Genomic DNA, 15,963 nt, shown 5'->3' with positions numbered 1-15,963 from the left:
TCCCAAGAGCACAGTGGCCTCCATAATTCATAAATGGAAGAAGTTTGGAACAACCAGGACTCTTTCTAGAGCTGGCTGCCTGGCCAAACTGAGCAATCGGGGAAGAAGGGCCTTGGTAAGAGAGGTGACCAAGAACCCGTTGGTCACTCTGGTTGAGCTCCAGAGATCATGTGTGGAGATGGGAGTAACTTGCAGAAGGACAACCATCACTGCAACACTCCACCAATCTGGGCATTGAGTGGCCAGACGGAAGCCTCTTCTCAGTGCAAGACACATAAAAAAAGCTCCTGAAGGACTCTCAGACTGTGAGAAACAAGATTCTCTAGTCTGATGAAATGAAGACTGAACTGTTTGGCCTCAATTCCAAGCGCCATGTCTGGAGGAAACCAGGCACCGCTCATCACCTGCGCGATATTATCCCAGCGGTGAAGCATGGTGGTGGTAGCATCGTGCTGTGGGGGTGTTTTTCAGTGGCAGGGACTGAGGGACTGGTCAGGGTTGAAGGAAAGCTGAACACATCAAAATACAGAGATATCCTTAATGAAAACCTGGTCCAGAACGCTCAGGACCTCAGACTGTGCTGAAGGTTTACCTTCCAACAGGACAATGACCCTAAGCGTACAGCCAAGACAATGAAAGAGTGGCTTAGGGAAAACTCTGTGAATGTCCTTGAGTGGCCCAGCCAGAGCCCAGACTTGAACCCAATCGAACATCTCTGGAGAGACCTGAAAATGGCTGTCCACCGACAGTCCCCATCCAACCTGACAGAGTTTGAGAGGATCTGCAGAGAAGAATGGCAGAAAATCCCCAAATCCAGGTGTGCAAAGATTTTCGCATCTTACCCAAAAAGATTTGAGGCTGTAATCGCTGCCAAAGGTGCTTCAACTAAGTACTGAGTTAAGTTTCTTAATACTTATGTCAATGTGATATTTCAGTTTTTTCTTTTTAATAAATTTGAAAGTTATCAAAAATCTGTTTTTTGCTTTGTCATTATGGGGTATGGAGTGTAGATTGATGTAAAAATAAATAATTTAAAGCATTTTAGCATAAGGCTGCACTATAACAAAATGTGAAAAAAATGAAGGGGTCTGAATACTTTCTGAATGTACTGTAGATTTGTTGAACCTTTAAGTACATTTTGTTTGATTTCATGTTTACTAATGTTTAATGGGTTTGTTGGTTCTTAATACATGTCAAATTAATGATTAGAATTATCAAAACATGAAACAGGTAATCCAAAGTATTCAGATTAGGTTACCTAAAAATGTAATCTAAATTATTACATTACTGATTAAAATTTTAATTGTGTAATTTGTAATTAACACCGGATTAACCTCCTGAAACCCAAGCGTGACTGCTGTGTGCATTTTTCATTTCCCTTTTTGATTTGTAACTAGTAGCACCTAATAAACAAAAAGTTTTTCTAGAGCAAACAGTTTTCCTAAAAATTGATGTCCACATATGTGGACAGCGGGACTTAGTTGTGAAATATTAAATAATACCAAGCCTTAGAAAGTCTGATTTTTTTGTAAAATTGTTTATGTTTCCAGGAGTGTTGGTTATTTATGTTTATGAGATGTTACAGACATTATAGCTGATTTTCTGTAAAGCTGTTTGGAACAATGTGTATTGATAAAAGCACAAATAAAAAACTATACAAATAAAAATTATTTGACTTGATTTTATTTTTATGTTACTATGTTTTTTCTACTTTGGGAACAAAATCTCCATGTTCTCTCTTTGCAACGTCAAACAAACAAGTGATAGCCAGTGCTGAAGCATTTTACCAATCAGAAATTAGCATTATTAGTTCTGATACAAGTTTTGGCCAGCATCGTCCAATCACTGCCAACCATGTTAAAATAAAATTATACATTATAAATTCTAAATCAAAGTACTGATTACCATTGTGTCATGTCTGCCAAACATTTTGAGTGGTCCAAACATAATTTGTAGCCTGAAACTGAACTTTTGACCGGAACTTTGGATTGAATGGACTTGGGTTCATAGGAAACCTATAGGATGCTCCCTTGATCCCTATTAAGTGAATGACTTAATCTCTAGTGTGCAGTCTGTCTGCACTGGTCTCAGAACAGTTCGAAATGCACCTTATTTTCATCAAAACTCCATATAAAACCTCTGAAAGGAAAAAGATTTTCTCTGTGTAAAAATGCATAGTTAATATAGGACTTATAATGATAACCTTTTGCTTTGTGTTTAGCAGCGTGGCGTTTTGCAATAAATCACTCAAATTTAAAAATGGCACATTGGATGAAACTAGAGACTCTTTTGACTGAAACAGGTTTCGATGTTAAAACGTAATTAGTTTTCTTACCGGATGTATTTTTGTTGGTGTTTATCAAAAGACAAATACCACTGCGATTGGCGCCATGTTGTTTTGTCACATGATTTTGTAAGTTGAAAGTTTAACCCTTTACTGACAGCCCAGTCTCCTGAACTGAAATCAGTCAGTTTAAATGAAATGAAATTATGCATTGCGTATAGCGAAGCTATAGCATATAGCGAAGTTTGAAGGGATATGTAACAAACTGTTAGAACTGTCCCTGGTCTCCCCTACATAATTCTAAAAACCATATAGAGAATTCACAAGTTTACTTGTTCATATTGTCCTGGAGCACATAAAGGTAAACAGATTTGGTGTGCTGTCCATAACGGAGGGGCTCGAGCACAGGACTGGGCTTGGGCTCTGAGGACTCCCTGGACTATTTGACTAAAGCAGGAAATAAAAAAGACAATTTTGAAATAATAATTGGTATATGGAGATGGCGAGGTGTAGGGATGCTGGACGAATCATCACCGGTGCGAGGGAAGGAGCCACTTATATATCCTTGGGATATGATTGGCAGGCCTAGATAAACAAGCTCCTCCCGAACTTTCATTTGGAACTTCATTTATATATAATATTTCATATAAAACTGAAACACTGTATAGACACATTCTAGTATGTCCATACCTTGCAGTTTCATTTCCAGAAATGTTTGTGAGTTGATGATCTGGTCCATGTCTGAGCGTATGAGCGCCTCCTGCTGTTTGGTGGCATCTCTGCACTCATTTTTCAAACTCTCTAGTCCCTCTCGCAGCTGTTCCTGCACAAGCTCATACGTTGCTTCCACTGTCTAAACACACAGAAAAACAGAAATTCAAAAACATTCACTGCCACCATAAACCCACTTCATGAACACAGAGCTGCCTTTGTCTAGAGGCAAAAAGAGTTGTTGCCTCTTCCAACTGTTACAGGACATGAAGGGAGAATTATGATTCATGGTGTACTTTTAGTGATTTGGATGAAGAAAAACAAACCTCAAAAAAGCTAAAGATAAAACTGATTTGTGTAATTTCCACAACAATAGTTTCACCAAATGGAACTGCAAAAATAACGACTGTTTTTAAACAAGTTTCCACGAATACTCTCCCCATTTTCCATTAATCAGACAGAAGGATAGTTCTGTCTCAAACCTATACCACTGGTTGAGCCAGACTGGTCGGAGCAAAGTTCAAATGCACCATATAACCACAGTGTTTACGCTTTTTTGGCAAATGGCTTACTTGTCTCTGCATGGGAAGCTGCAGTAGTGTAGACTAGGGCATACGCAGGCATATGCCGTATGCCCACCTATCTTTCATAGGATTTTACGTATGCCCACCTAAAATAAGTGATGATATGTATGGCCGCCAGTACAATGAGTAGGCTTTTGACCTGGAACATTTTCAATCTAATAACGTGATGCAGCAGCACCGTTGAGTTGATTTATTATTATTATTATTATTATTATTATTTTATAAAGTGTACAGTGATTCTCTCTAAACGTGCATGGATGGACCAGCGGGAGGCAGGAGCGCACTGATGGCACTGGCAAGACAGACAGTCTGACTAATCTGATCCACAAATCAGAACATTCATTTCAGACACGATTTGGAAATTTGCTAACCAATCATATTTTCCATTTCAGTAAGGTGCGGGACATTTACATTTCCAGCCTCTAATGCTGATATCTCTCTCTCTCTCTCTCTCTCTCTCTCTCTCTCTCTCTCTCTCTCTCTCTCTCTCTCTCTCTCTCTCTCTCTCTCTCTCTCATATATATATATATATATATATATATATATATATATAGATAGATAGATAGATAGATAGATAGATAGATGATATACAACAGCTAGTTCCGGTCCTCGAATCTGATTGGACGAGAGACGTTCCATGAGTACTGATGGTCTCCCCATCAGCACTCGGATGCTTCACTGTGTGTTTCACTCCGCTTGTGTTCGTGCTGTTCTAAACTAAAGTGTAAGAGCAGTGCAGATGTGTTAAGAGCTATACTATGTGTCTCTTTACATTTAATTTTGTGATATTACATATTTTAGCCTGGCGGCAAAAGACAGTTGGTGACGTGAAGTCAGCGTCAGTCAGTGTTTTCATTCATCAGCACTATGTGATTGCTCATAGTACTACTACACTACTAAAGCTAGGAAATAGCTTTAAACGGCTTTAAACTTACAAATTCAGCATTAAGGCTCATCACAGCTGAGAGACACAACAGACTGATTAATTACACAAACTCAAGGCGCTTACCTCTTACCGTTATCTTAGTTTCCACATTGGAGAGGACATACTGTTCAAAATGACGAAGGAGATTGCGGTTTCTATAGTGAATGACTTTTGCACACCAGCTACTGTGAAATAGGGAGGAATACCCCCGCTTGAACGGCTATTTTTCCACTGAGAAAACAGGATGAATTTCACCAAAATGACATTATCTTCAGAAAGCTGACTAACAGACTACAGCATCATCAACAGGTGATCGCACACGCTCCATATCTCTTTCTCTCACACGCATGCGCACACACGCACACACACACACACACACACACACACACACACACACACACACACACACACACACATCCTTGTTTCTCCAATAACATGTTAGAAACAGCCCAGGCCATGATACTAGTAGTTCTAAAGTGATGTTTTTGAGAGGCTTGGACACATAGTTTTTTTGAACCAGCAACGGCAAATTCTGATCCTTGGTGTAATAAAGTATCACCGTACTCAGTTTTTCCTAATAAAAAAAATTTAAAAAAACACTTGTTCTTTGAACTGTTATTAACTGTATATGTGATTAGCTATGGCACTTGGCCCCTGACCAAATCACAGCAGTGCTGATGTAGGGCCATATCACACTCTTGCTTGTGTGATATTGCTTTTATATATATATATATATATATATATATATATATATATATATATATATATATATATATATATATATATATACACACATTTAAATTGAACTTATGCAATTAAACTTTGTGAAAATACTGCATGTTATTGCACCTGTGCTAGTTTTTGAAGCTCTTTGCAGATACTAGACAATTGTGTCCCGTAACTGCTGTCGGTGGTGCCTTTTTCTCATGGTATCAAATCATTTAAATTTATATTTCTTAGTAGGAAAGCAATTTCACTAAACACAGAAAAGCACATTGAGGTACAGTGTGACGAGGAGGAGGGCATGGCCGGGCCAAGAGGATGCACGCCCGGTGCTGAGTTGCCCAATCAGTGGGAGAGAGAGTTAAAAGGAGGAGTCAGGGACGCCAAAGAGAGAGAGAGAGAGTGAGACGCACACAGCAGTGTTCATGTGTGCGCTATTGTTTATGTCAAGTCTTTGACAATGTTTTATTAAAAGTCTGTTGATTGTTATCCGGTTCCTGCTTCCTCCTTTCCTGAACAAGTAGAGATCTGTTACATACACAAATAAAAAAATAACCATTAATTATTACGTAGGCTATATATGGTAATACTAGATAATGTGTTAACGTGAACATTACTACACTCATATTAGCTATACAGTGCTTAAAAGTTTATTACGTATTATGTGTGTATTAGTTTATTAATTAATTTTCATAGTAGCCTAATCAAAGGAACATTAATAAAACCTATAAATTTAAATACATATTGAACATCAAGTTACCATACAATGGTTCTTAGTTGTTCTATGCACCATGCCAGCAAGCAGGGTTGGGGAGTAATGGAATACATGTAATGGGATTACATATTTAAAACACAAAATATAAGTAACTGTATTCCACTACAGTTACAATTTACATAATTGGTAATTAGAATACAGTTACATTCAAAAAAGTATTTTGATTACTGAAGAGATTACTTTGCATTTTATTGTCATTTGTTTCATTTAATATTTAGTCCTTTCATATGGAAAACATTTATACAGTTGTGCTCAAAAGTTTGCATACCCTGGCAGAAATTGTGAAATTTTGGCATTGATTTTGAAAATATGACTGATCATGCAAAAAACTGTCTTTTATATAAGGATAGTGATCATATGAAGCCATGTACTATCACATAGTTGTTTGTCTCCTTTCTAAATCATAATGATAACAGAAATCACCCAAATGGCCCTGATCAAATGTTTACATACCCTTGAATGTTTGGCCTTGTTACAGACACACAAGGTGACACACACAGGTTTAAATGGCAATTAAATGTTAATTTCCCACACCTGTGGCTTTTAAAATTGCAATTAGTGTCTGTGTATAAATAGTCTATGAGTTCGTTAGCTCTCACGTGGATGCACTGAGCAGGCTAGATACTGAGCCATGGGGAGCAGAAAAGAACTGTCAAAAGACCTGCGTAACAAGGTAATGGAACTTTATAAAGATGAAAAAGGATATAAAAAGATATTCAAAGCAGATATTCAAAGAAAGATATTTCAAAGAAGAATTGTTCGGGATACAAAGAAAAATCCACAGGTAACCTCAGGAGAAATACAGGCTGCTCTGGAAAAAAGATGGCGTGGTTGTTTCAAGGAGCACAATACGACAATATTTGAACAAAAATGAGCTACATGGTCGAGTTGCCAGAAAGAAGCCTTTACTGCACCAGTGCCACAAAAAAGCCCGGTTACAATATGCCTGACAACACCTTGACATGCCTCACAGCTTCTGGCTGGTCACAACCATAAGCACTATGTTTGGAGAGGGGTCAACAAGGCCTATAGTGAAAAGAATACCATCCCCACTGTGAAGCATGGTGGTGGCACACTGATGTTTTGGGGGTGTGTGAGCTCTAAAGGCACAGGGAATCTTGTGAAAATTAATGGCAAGATGAATGCAGCATGTTATCAGAAAATACTGGCAGACAATTTGCATTCTTCTGCATGAAAGCTGTGCATGGGATGCTCTTGGACTTTCCAGCACGACAATGACCCTAAGCACAAGGCCAAGTTGACCCTCCAGTGGTTACAGCACAAAAAGGTGAAGGTTCTGAAGTGGCCATCACAGTCTTCTGACCTTAATATCATCAAGGAGTGGTGGTGGCGTAGTGGAGTAAAGCACTGACCTGCTAAGCAAAAGGTTGTTGGTTCAATTCCCACAGCCACCACCATTGTGTCCTTGAGCAAGGCACTTAACTCCAGGTTGCTCCAGGGGGATTATCCCTGTAATAAGGGCACTGTAAGTTGCTTTGGATAAAAGCATCTGCCAAATGCATAAATGTAAATGTAAGCCACTCTGGGGAGATCTCAAATGTGCAGTTCATGCAAGACAACCAAAGACTTTGCATGACCTGGAGGCATTTTGCCAAGACAAATGGGCAGCTATACCACCTGCAAGAATTTGGGGCCTCATAGACAACTATTACAAAAGACTGCATGCTGTCATTGATGCTATAGGGGGCAATACACAGTATTAAGAACTAAGGGTATGCAGACATTTGAACAGGGGTCATTTCATTTTTTTTCATTGTTGCCATGTTTTGTTTTATGATTGTGCCATTCTGTTATAACCTACAGTTGAATATGAATCCCATAAGAAATAAAAGAAATGTGTTTTGCCTGCTCACTCATGTTTTCTTTAAAAATGGTACATCTATTACCAATTCTCCAAGGGTATGCAAACTTTTGAGCACAACTGTATACATAAATGATGCGATCCAAAGTGCATTTGAACAGCAGTGAAACACTTTCTTATGATGTATTTACATTCATACGAGCAGACAGAGAAGTAAGTTTGAAGTAAGTTTGGAGCAGAAGAAATATAAATAAACTTTGTGTAAATTGTCAGCTTTACGCTAAGCTAAAATGCTATTTCTAGCCATTTTACATGCATATGTTACCAGGCACGATCATATTTTTTTATCAAGAAAATTTACGTTGGATCATAATTTCTTTTTTTCTAGTAAGACCTTTGATATTAGGGCAAAATTGTATTCATGATAATAATTTTTTATTGTTTTCCTGTAAAAATATAAAAATATCCTTAAAACAAGATCAATTTGATTTATCTTGTTTTAGAAACAACACTGCACAAGATATTTAGGTTTTTCAGAGAATGTATTTTTAACATGTGTATTTTGTCTTACTCTACTGGCAGAGTTTTTATAGTCAAAACAAGAGAAAAAATCTACCAGTGCTGGAGAAGTAATCCAAAGTATTTAGAATACGTTACTGACCTTGAGTAATCTAACGGAATACGTTACAAATTACATTTTACAGCATGTATTCTGTAATCTGTAGTGGAATACATTTTAAAATTAACCCTCCCAACCCTGCCAGCAACTTTCCCTGATATACATTTTGTATATCATGTGGGACTTTAATTACAATAGCCAATGTTTTTTTTTATTTTTATGGAAATATATATACACTATCAGTCAAAAGTTTTGAAACACAACTGAAATGTTTCTCATGATCTTAAAAATCTTTTGATCTGAAGGCGTATGCTTAAATGTTTGAAATTAGTTTTGTAGACAAAAATATAATTGTGCCACCATATTAATTTATTTCATTATAAAACTAAAATTAAATTAAAAAAAAAGTTTTTGAAATTGATGACTTGGACCAAATAATAAAGAAAAGCAGCCACTAAGTGCCCAACATAGATGGGAACTCCTTCAATACTGTTTAAGTATCCCAGGGAGATACCTCAAGAAGTTGGTTGAGAAAATGTCAAGAGTACATTTCTGAAAATTTTAGGCAATGGGTGACTACTTTAAAGATGCTAAAATATAACACAGTTTTGATTTATTTTGGATTTTGTTTAGTCACAACATAATTCCCATAGTTCCATTTATGTTATTCCATAGTTTTGATGACTTTACTATTATTCTAAAATGTAAAAAAAAAAGTTATAATAAAGAATGAGTGTGTTTCAAAACTTTTGACCGGTAGTGTATATATTTACACATTTTACTTATGTACTGTATATAAATGTAAATATATGAATTTTAGAGACCAGGTGTATGTATTTTGTTTTTGTTTGTTTTATTAAAGGGGGGGGGGGCTCCATCATAAATTCACAGTATGCCCACCTCTTCAGACACTACTACACCACTGGGAAGCTGGAATAGGAGGATATGAAAAAAATCGAGAAAACAAAAAAAAGACACTTCATCTTTATACAAAATATTGCTTGACTGAGACGTTGTAGAAATCTAAGAATAGATGTGTGGAGCAGGCTAAACTCACTGACCGCAAACCACACCCTCTTCCTCTCTGGCTTCTTTCCCTTTAGTTTGGGCAACAGCTCTGTCTGCAAAGAGGGCAATAACTCCTCCATCACCAAGTAAGCCAGCACCTGCAGAGAGACAGAAGGAGTCACGATTTGATATGGGAAGGTTTGAGTCATAGCAGGAGCTCATGGCAGAATGAAAATTGTAATGACACAGGACTGAGTCACAAACACAAAATATCCACAAGAAGGAAAAGTAAAAGAGCTGAATCGTTGAGTTGTTGTCATAATGTCATAACAATGAATCAGTCTGCAGACATCAAGTATTTACAACAGAGTCGTGGTTATTAAATTCTACTGTATGTGGATACTGAGTTGTAATGAATGAGGTATCTGTCAGGTCATAATGCTTTAAATATGATTTAAAATGTCTTATTACATGGCTCTCTGGAATACTTGATTTTGAATGGCCAATCTGCCATGAAATATTTAAAATAAATATATTTTTTTTTATCAACTACTAAACTGTATAGACAACTGACTGTTGTTTCAGGCAATTCATTTTCTACATAGCTGTGCTAGTTTCATGTCTTTCATGTATCATTTCACTTTCTCTTTCTTGTCACATAATAAAGTAAAATCATTTAAACTCAAATCAATATTCATGTCCATTTAGTATTTTATTTTTATTTTTTATTTTATAAATTTTTTTGTAAGTAGCTGTGCATTAAGCGCTTTACTGTACATCAGGGACCTGATCACCTTGTCAGGGTTTGTTTTCCCTTACATTATTCCCTTACATACAGTATAACAATATACATATCAGCTGATCACAAGCTCTGCTTTGAGTTCCTACATAAACACCTTTTCACCAAATTAGGGTTGAATATATGACCTAACAATAGTCAGAGGAAGGCAGGGGTGTTTCCTTAAGTGGCTACAGGACATCCTGTAAGAGATCCTGCTGTGATCTCAAGATTTTATCTAAACAGGCACTAACAATGGGGACTAACAGGATAACATATCAGTAATTTGTTTTGCTTGCTTGCTAGGGCATGTGTCACTGTTATTTTTGTCTCAGTCACCAATCACTTATATTGCATCTGTTTTCCATACCATGAATGTAAATGGTGACAAAGGCTACATACAGATATGATGTTCCAAGCATCTTGGAGAACTTACTACAGTTCTATATATTTAAGCTTTCTGAATTGCTTCTGTCTCTTCATGTGATGCCAGACTGACTCAATGATGTTGAGATTCGGGCTCTGTGTGGGTCATACCATCTGTTGCAGAACTCATTGTTTTAGTTCTATTCTATTTGCAAAAGGAATGTTTTAAAATCTATTGTCACACTAAAGAAGAAGATATAAATAACTATTTTAAGACAAATGTTTTTGTGAAACATATACAGTACATATATATATATATATATATATATGTATATGTCATGTATATGCATGACAATGCTAAATCATTGACCAACAACTCTGTCCACATATAGCCACAGACTCCACTGGTCTGCTGACCACACAATGACATCTGCCTTATTCACACAGCCTCTAAAAAGGTTCCAGTTAATCTATCTCTGTCTGTCTTCCCCTCTTACAGAGCATGGTGTCAGTGGTCTGGATTAAGGAGAAAATGTACTTGTTTGGATTTGTGGTCGCTTCATCAAGAATGACTCATCTGTGTCATTTAAAAGAAGTCGACGCTGTGTTTCTGGCTCTCTGGTGTTGCACTTGCTTTTGTATGAACTTAAAACATGCTTGTGAGGTATACAGTGACTGATAGAAAAATGGTAAACCAGGAGGCCCACCTGTAATTCAGTGCCCACCAGCATATCCCATGATTCATATAGACCCTTTTCCTGTCTGTAGAAGTGAATGGCCTTCAGGAAAGCCTGCACCTCACAGGTCATACTCTTCAGATAATCTTGAGAGAGACAGAAAGAAATAAAGAAGGAGAGACAATCTCAATCAATTGTTCTACAGATCTTTGGTTGGACTCACTGAAGTGATTGTGTAATACATTTTATTATTTGAGTTTTCTTAGAAAGTTCACTTTTGTGGTTGAAGTGACAGTTGTGACCAACAAAAACCTTATTATATAGAACTGTCTTAAAATTAGCAGGCAGGCTAATAGGCGATCACGTATCATTTAGATGAGAGAACATTGAGATTGCCAATACTACCGATTTCTTTTATTTAACTAAAAAGGAAAACAATTGACAATGAATAAACCATTATGTTTTAAGTCGCAATCCATTTTACTTATGTAATCTGATGTTTTTCTAAGTGTAACAGGATATTCGACAATGTAAATGAAGGATGGGCAGGGGCGTCAGACTGCGGGTAATAATGGACCTGAGTAACAGCTGCCCTCACTGGAGGGGGGCCCACAGAAAGGCTTCATTGATATTCCATCATATAATCATTTGTTATACATTGTAACAGCATGCAAAATAAAAAGGAGCAGAGAAAGAGTGGGAGGCGGAAGACAATTTCTGAGTTTTTTTACAGAAGAAAAGTGAGCCATACCTGTCAACGTAGCTACTTAGGTGAATATTTGTTTGATATTCATGTAAACATAGTCCAAAATTTACACTTTCAAAAATTGCTTTTGGCAAGAAAATAAAACCCAAATATTCACCAGGTGGTTAGTAGCATTATTAACAACTGCATCTTTCCATGCTTTTTTTTTTTTCTTTTCCTTTTCTCCCCAGTTTGGAATGCCCAATTCCCACTACTTACTTGGTCCTCATGGTGGCGCGGTTACTCACTTCAATCCAGGTGGCGGAGGACAAGTCTCAGTTGCCTCCGCTTCTGAGACAGTCAATCCACGCATCTTATCACGCGGCTTGCTATGCATGACACCGCAGAGACTCACAGCACGTGGAGGCTCATGCTATTCTCCGCGATCCACGCACAACTTACCATGCACCCCATTGAGAGCGAGAACCACTTAATCACGACCACAAGGAGGTTACCCCATGTGACTCTACCCTCCCTAGCAACCGGGCCAATTTGGTTGCTTAGGAGACCTGGAGACCTCACTCAGCACAGCCTGGATTCGAACTCGCAACTCCAGGGGTGGTAGTCAATACTCGCTGAGCTACCCAGGCCCCCATTACATGCTTTTCATTAAACAGTGAACAACAATCATAAGCTTGCTTAATAAAGTGACATGCACAATTCAAATCAAACTATCATAATAAAATATAAACATATTTTACTTCAGTGCAAAATTTACCATCAGATGTTTATCCATGATGCATAAATGATATTTTTTTCCAGAACTCCATGAGATACATGTGAAATTTTCCTCACATTAAGCCACCAAAAGAATATGTGTGCAACAAAATCACCTGTCATTGCGTTTAGATGCGTTGACTATTTAAAGAGACAGTAAAGATTTAGCATGTGTTCTGAGTACCAATGTAAATAATTGTTAACAGGACAATTTAAGCATGTAAACAAATATATATTCAAAATAATAAATGCAGTTTCCAGACATTTATTGATGGAATATAATGAATTTATATGCAACCAATATGATGAAAAACTGACTAAATAAAATTTGTAATATTAATATTTTCAGATTGTACCTAGAAGGGGTTATCTAGAAGGTTAGAAGTTCTCTTTATAATTAACAGCATGAGCTGAGAAATAATGTATTTTATATTTAAGCTAAATGGACATTGTAACAAAAATATAGCTACTGTAAAAATTGAATCGAGAGATTATGAATCAGAACCAAATCGAATCTGGAAACGAAACAATATCAAGCCCTAATTTTAAGTTAATTTCTAACCAAGTGTAAATAACAGTTAGCAAGTTAAGACTTTCTAAAACTACCTGAAAGCAGAAATGTCTCAGGATAGACTGAACAACCTGGCACTCTTCTCAATTCAGAAATGTTTTGGTGACTTTGCCAACAAGAAAACTCATAAATTTATGTATGTTAAACAAACATACATTTATATAATACATAATAATTTATTTTGTTAGTAGGCTTTGTTTTTTGTTTTTTATAATGTATTACTTGATTCAAATACTATTTGCATTTGAAAATAAAATGTTATGAATTAGCACTGTTAAATATCCATCTAAAACTTTTATACTGGATATCGGTACAGGGTCAGGGGGCCCAAACATAGTTCTGTGCAAGGGGTCCAAAATTTGGTGCTATGCCCCTGAGGGTGGGACTTGATTTTAACCATCGGAACTGACTGGATAATGAAAAGTGGGCATTACATACCAGAATGGAGCCAAGTGGTTGGCGAGGAGGGGTTGAAAAATAAGAGCGGTATTGGTGACGTTAGCCGAAGGGCAAAGTTGTTTTAGATGCAGAACAAATTATTACATTTTGATGAAAGACTCAAAGACAAATAGGTTTTTCTTTGGAATAACATGCATCAATGAACACAATAAAGCCAGGAACATGCACAGTATTACTGAAGTAACCTATTTACTAAAGTAAATAGGGTTAATTTTTATTTTATATTGACTTAATGTGATAAAAATAGTTGTAACAGTGCAAATTTGTTTTCTTAAAGGGATAGTTAAAGGGACAGGTACAAATTCTCTCATCATTTACTCACCCTCATGCCATCCCAGATGTGTATGACTTTCTTTCTTCTGCTGAACACAAATGAAAATTTTAAGAAGAATATCTCAGCTCTGTAGATCCATACAATGCAAGTGAATGGTGGCCATTCATTGTATGGATCTACAGAGCTGAGATATTCTTCTAAAAATCTTTGTTTGTGTTCAGCAGAGGAAAGAAAGTAATATACAGTACATCTGGGATGGCATGAGGGTGAGTAAATGATGAGAGAATTTTCATTTTTGGGTGAACTATCTCTTTAAATTATACATCTAGCACAAAGGTGTGAAAACAGAGTCTAGATTGTGTGACAGAGTTTAGGTTGTGGCATGCAGTTTCATGCTCTGCAGAGACCATGCAACCACTAAGTGGCAAGCTGAGGAGGCCTTCCCCACATGCAGGAAGAGAGCTTTGCAATTCTGGATATTATTAGTGTATCACCATGACCACCAAAGGAAAACAGAAGCAAACTGATGGGGGGAAAGCAGTTGTCACCACATGTAGCTGGTATCCTCTGATCAGCCATATTGCTGTCATAGAGCAAGTACTTATATGTTGATTTTGGGTGAGTACAAAAAAATATTCGTCACAAAAGAATTCAAATAGTACTAGCAAATCAACAGAAATTCTGAAGGAAGGAAATATTTCCAGGGGTTTAAATCATTAATTTCATCTTTGGTCTGCTGACCACAAACAGAAAGTCAAATATACACTCTGACTCTGACGCCGGGTTCACAATTCCTCTGTGAGCGAGACGTGAGCGACGCGTGAGCGACACATTTTCGTTTCAGCAGCCATATTAATAGATGACACTGTTTACACTGCAAGCATGAAGTGAAGCATCCCAGACGCAGCAGTGAGCGGATAGTTTTGCCATTGAGCCTATTTTTGCCACGCGGCTCACGCTGAGCTCAGCGGCTCTGGGTGCAGTACAACACTAAAATAATCAGGAGATTATTGAAAAGACACAAAAGCAAATCAAAATTATTCAAACCGAACCTATGGTACACTACAATTTATATGTCTGCATGCAAGTAAACAAATGAATAAATGAAAGAATTAATAAACTGCCAGACCTTTTGCCATTCTGTGTATATAGGTGTACAGTTTAGACACAGCATTAACCAATCACAACCAAGTGTGCTGATAAAGATGAAGTGAAAGTGACTGCCCACTATTGTCCTTGAAGTAGCAATAACCTCAGCTTATTATAACCTTATTAAAGAAAAAATCTGGCATAGGACCCCATAGATAACTTTATTTCCTGCGCAGAGGCGCTGCTGTTCCTTGCGGAAGAGATGCGGCCAATGTGAACGTCCAACGTGACCGCCCCCCTCACGAAGGTTGTGTGAACACAGCGTGAGGTAGTGTCAGTAACAAAAACTTCCAGGTTGTGATCATTTGTTTTGAGTGGAGAGCAGTTACCTTGGTTCTGATGGCGAATGCAGTCATTCAATATTGAGACAAAGCGTGCTCGCTTCTCTTCTTGCTGGAAACAGAAGTAATAGTCTCGTCTGTAAGGCAGTCTCAGGTACACAGGAAGAGGACCAGGAACCACCACCAGAGGGACAGAGGACTCTTCTTTACATCCTAAACAACATGCAAACATTTATTCAAACAGGGTAAGAGACATGGAAAGGAATTTAGAGTACATGTAGTTTTCGTCCCAGAATGACAAGTACTTTCTCTGACTGGCAATGCTCTTATCCAATAAAGCTGTTCAGCTTGTAATCAAAAATCCGGAATCTAATTCACCATGGCTTCCCTCAGGATTTTCCTACGGGTTTTTATAATGAGGTTTTTGAACTTATGTGTAAAATAAGGTCTGTGGTAAACATTACTTGACGATACGTGGACGTTTTGTTCTACAAC

At 37.3% G+C, this 15,963-nt stretch overlaps 1 protein-coding gene across 3 annotated transcripts in view; it reads right to left on the bottom strand.

Annotated features, from left to right (window-relative positions):
• The window catches only part of LOC127442092 (protein Niban 1-like), a 48,287-nt gene that overhangs the window by 10,617 nt on the left and 21,707 nt on the right, over nt 1-15,963 (bottom strand). For all 3 annotated transcript variants that reach the window (XM_051699853.1, XM_051699855.1, XM_051699856.1), the window contains 4 exons: nt 15,517-15,681; nt 11,303-11,418; nt 9,505-9,609; nt 2,975-3,137 (listed from right to left, as the gene is read on the bottom strand). In XM_051699853.1, the coding sequence (XP_051555813.1) occupies nt 2,975-3,137; nt 9,505-9,609; nt 11,303-11,418; nt 15,517-15,681 (549 nt within the window). The remainder of the gene's footprint in view (nt 1-2,974; nt 3,138-9,504; nt 9,610-11,302; nt 11,419-15,516; nt 15,682-15,963) is intronic.

Source organism: Myxocyprinus asiaticus, chromosome 6, assembly GCF_019703515.2.
Source record: "Myxocyprinus asiaticus isolate MX2 ecotype Aquarium Trade chromosome 6, UBuf_Myxa_2, whole genome shotgun sequence".
Taxonomy (NCBI): Eukaryota; Metazoa; Chordata; class Actinopteri; order Cypriniformes; family Catostomidae; genus Myxocyprinus; species Myxocyprinus asiaticus.
Note: the sequence above shows the minus strand (reverse complement) of the source record. Positions and strands in the feature narration are given on the sequence as shown.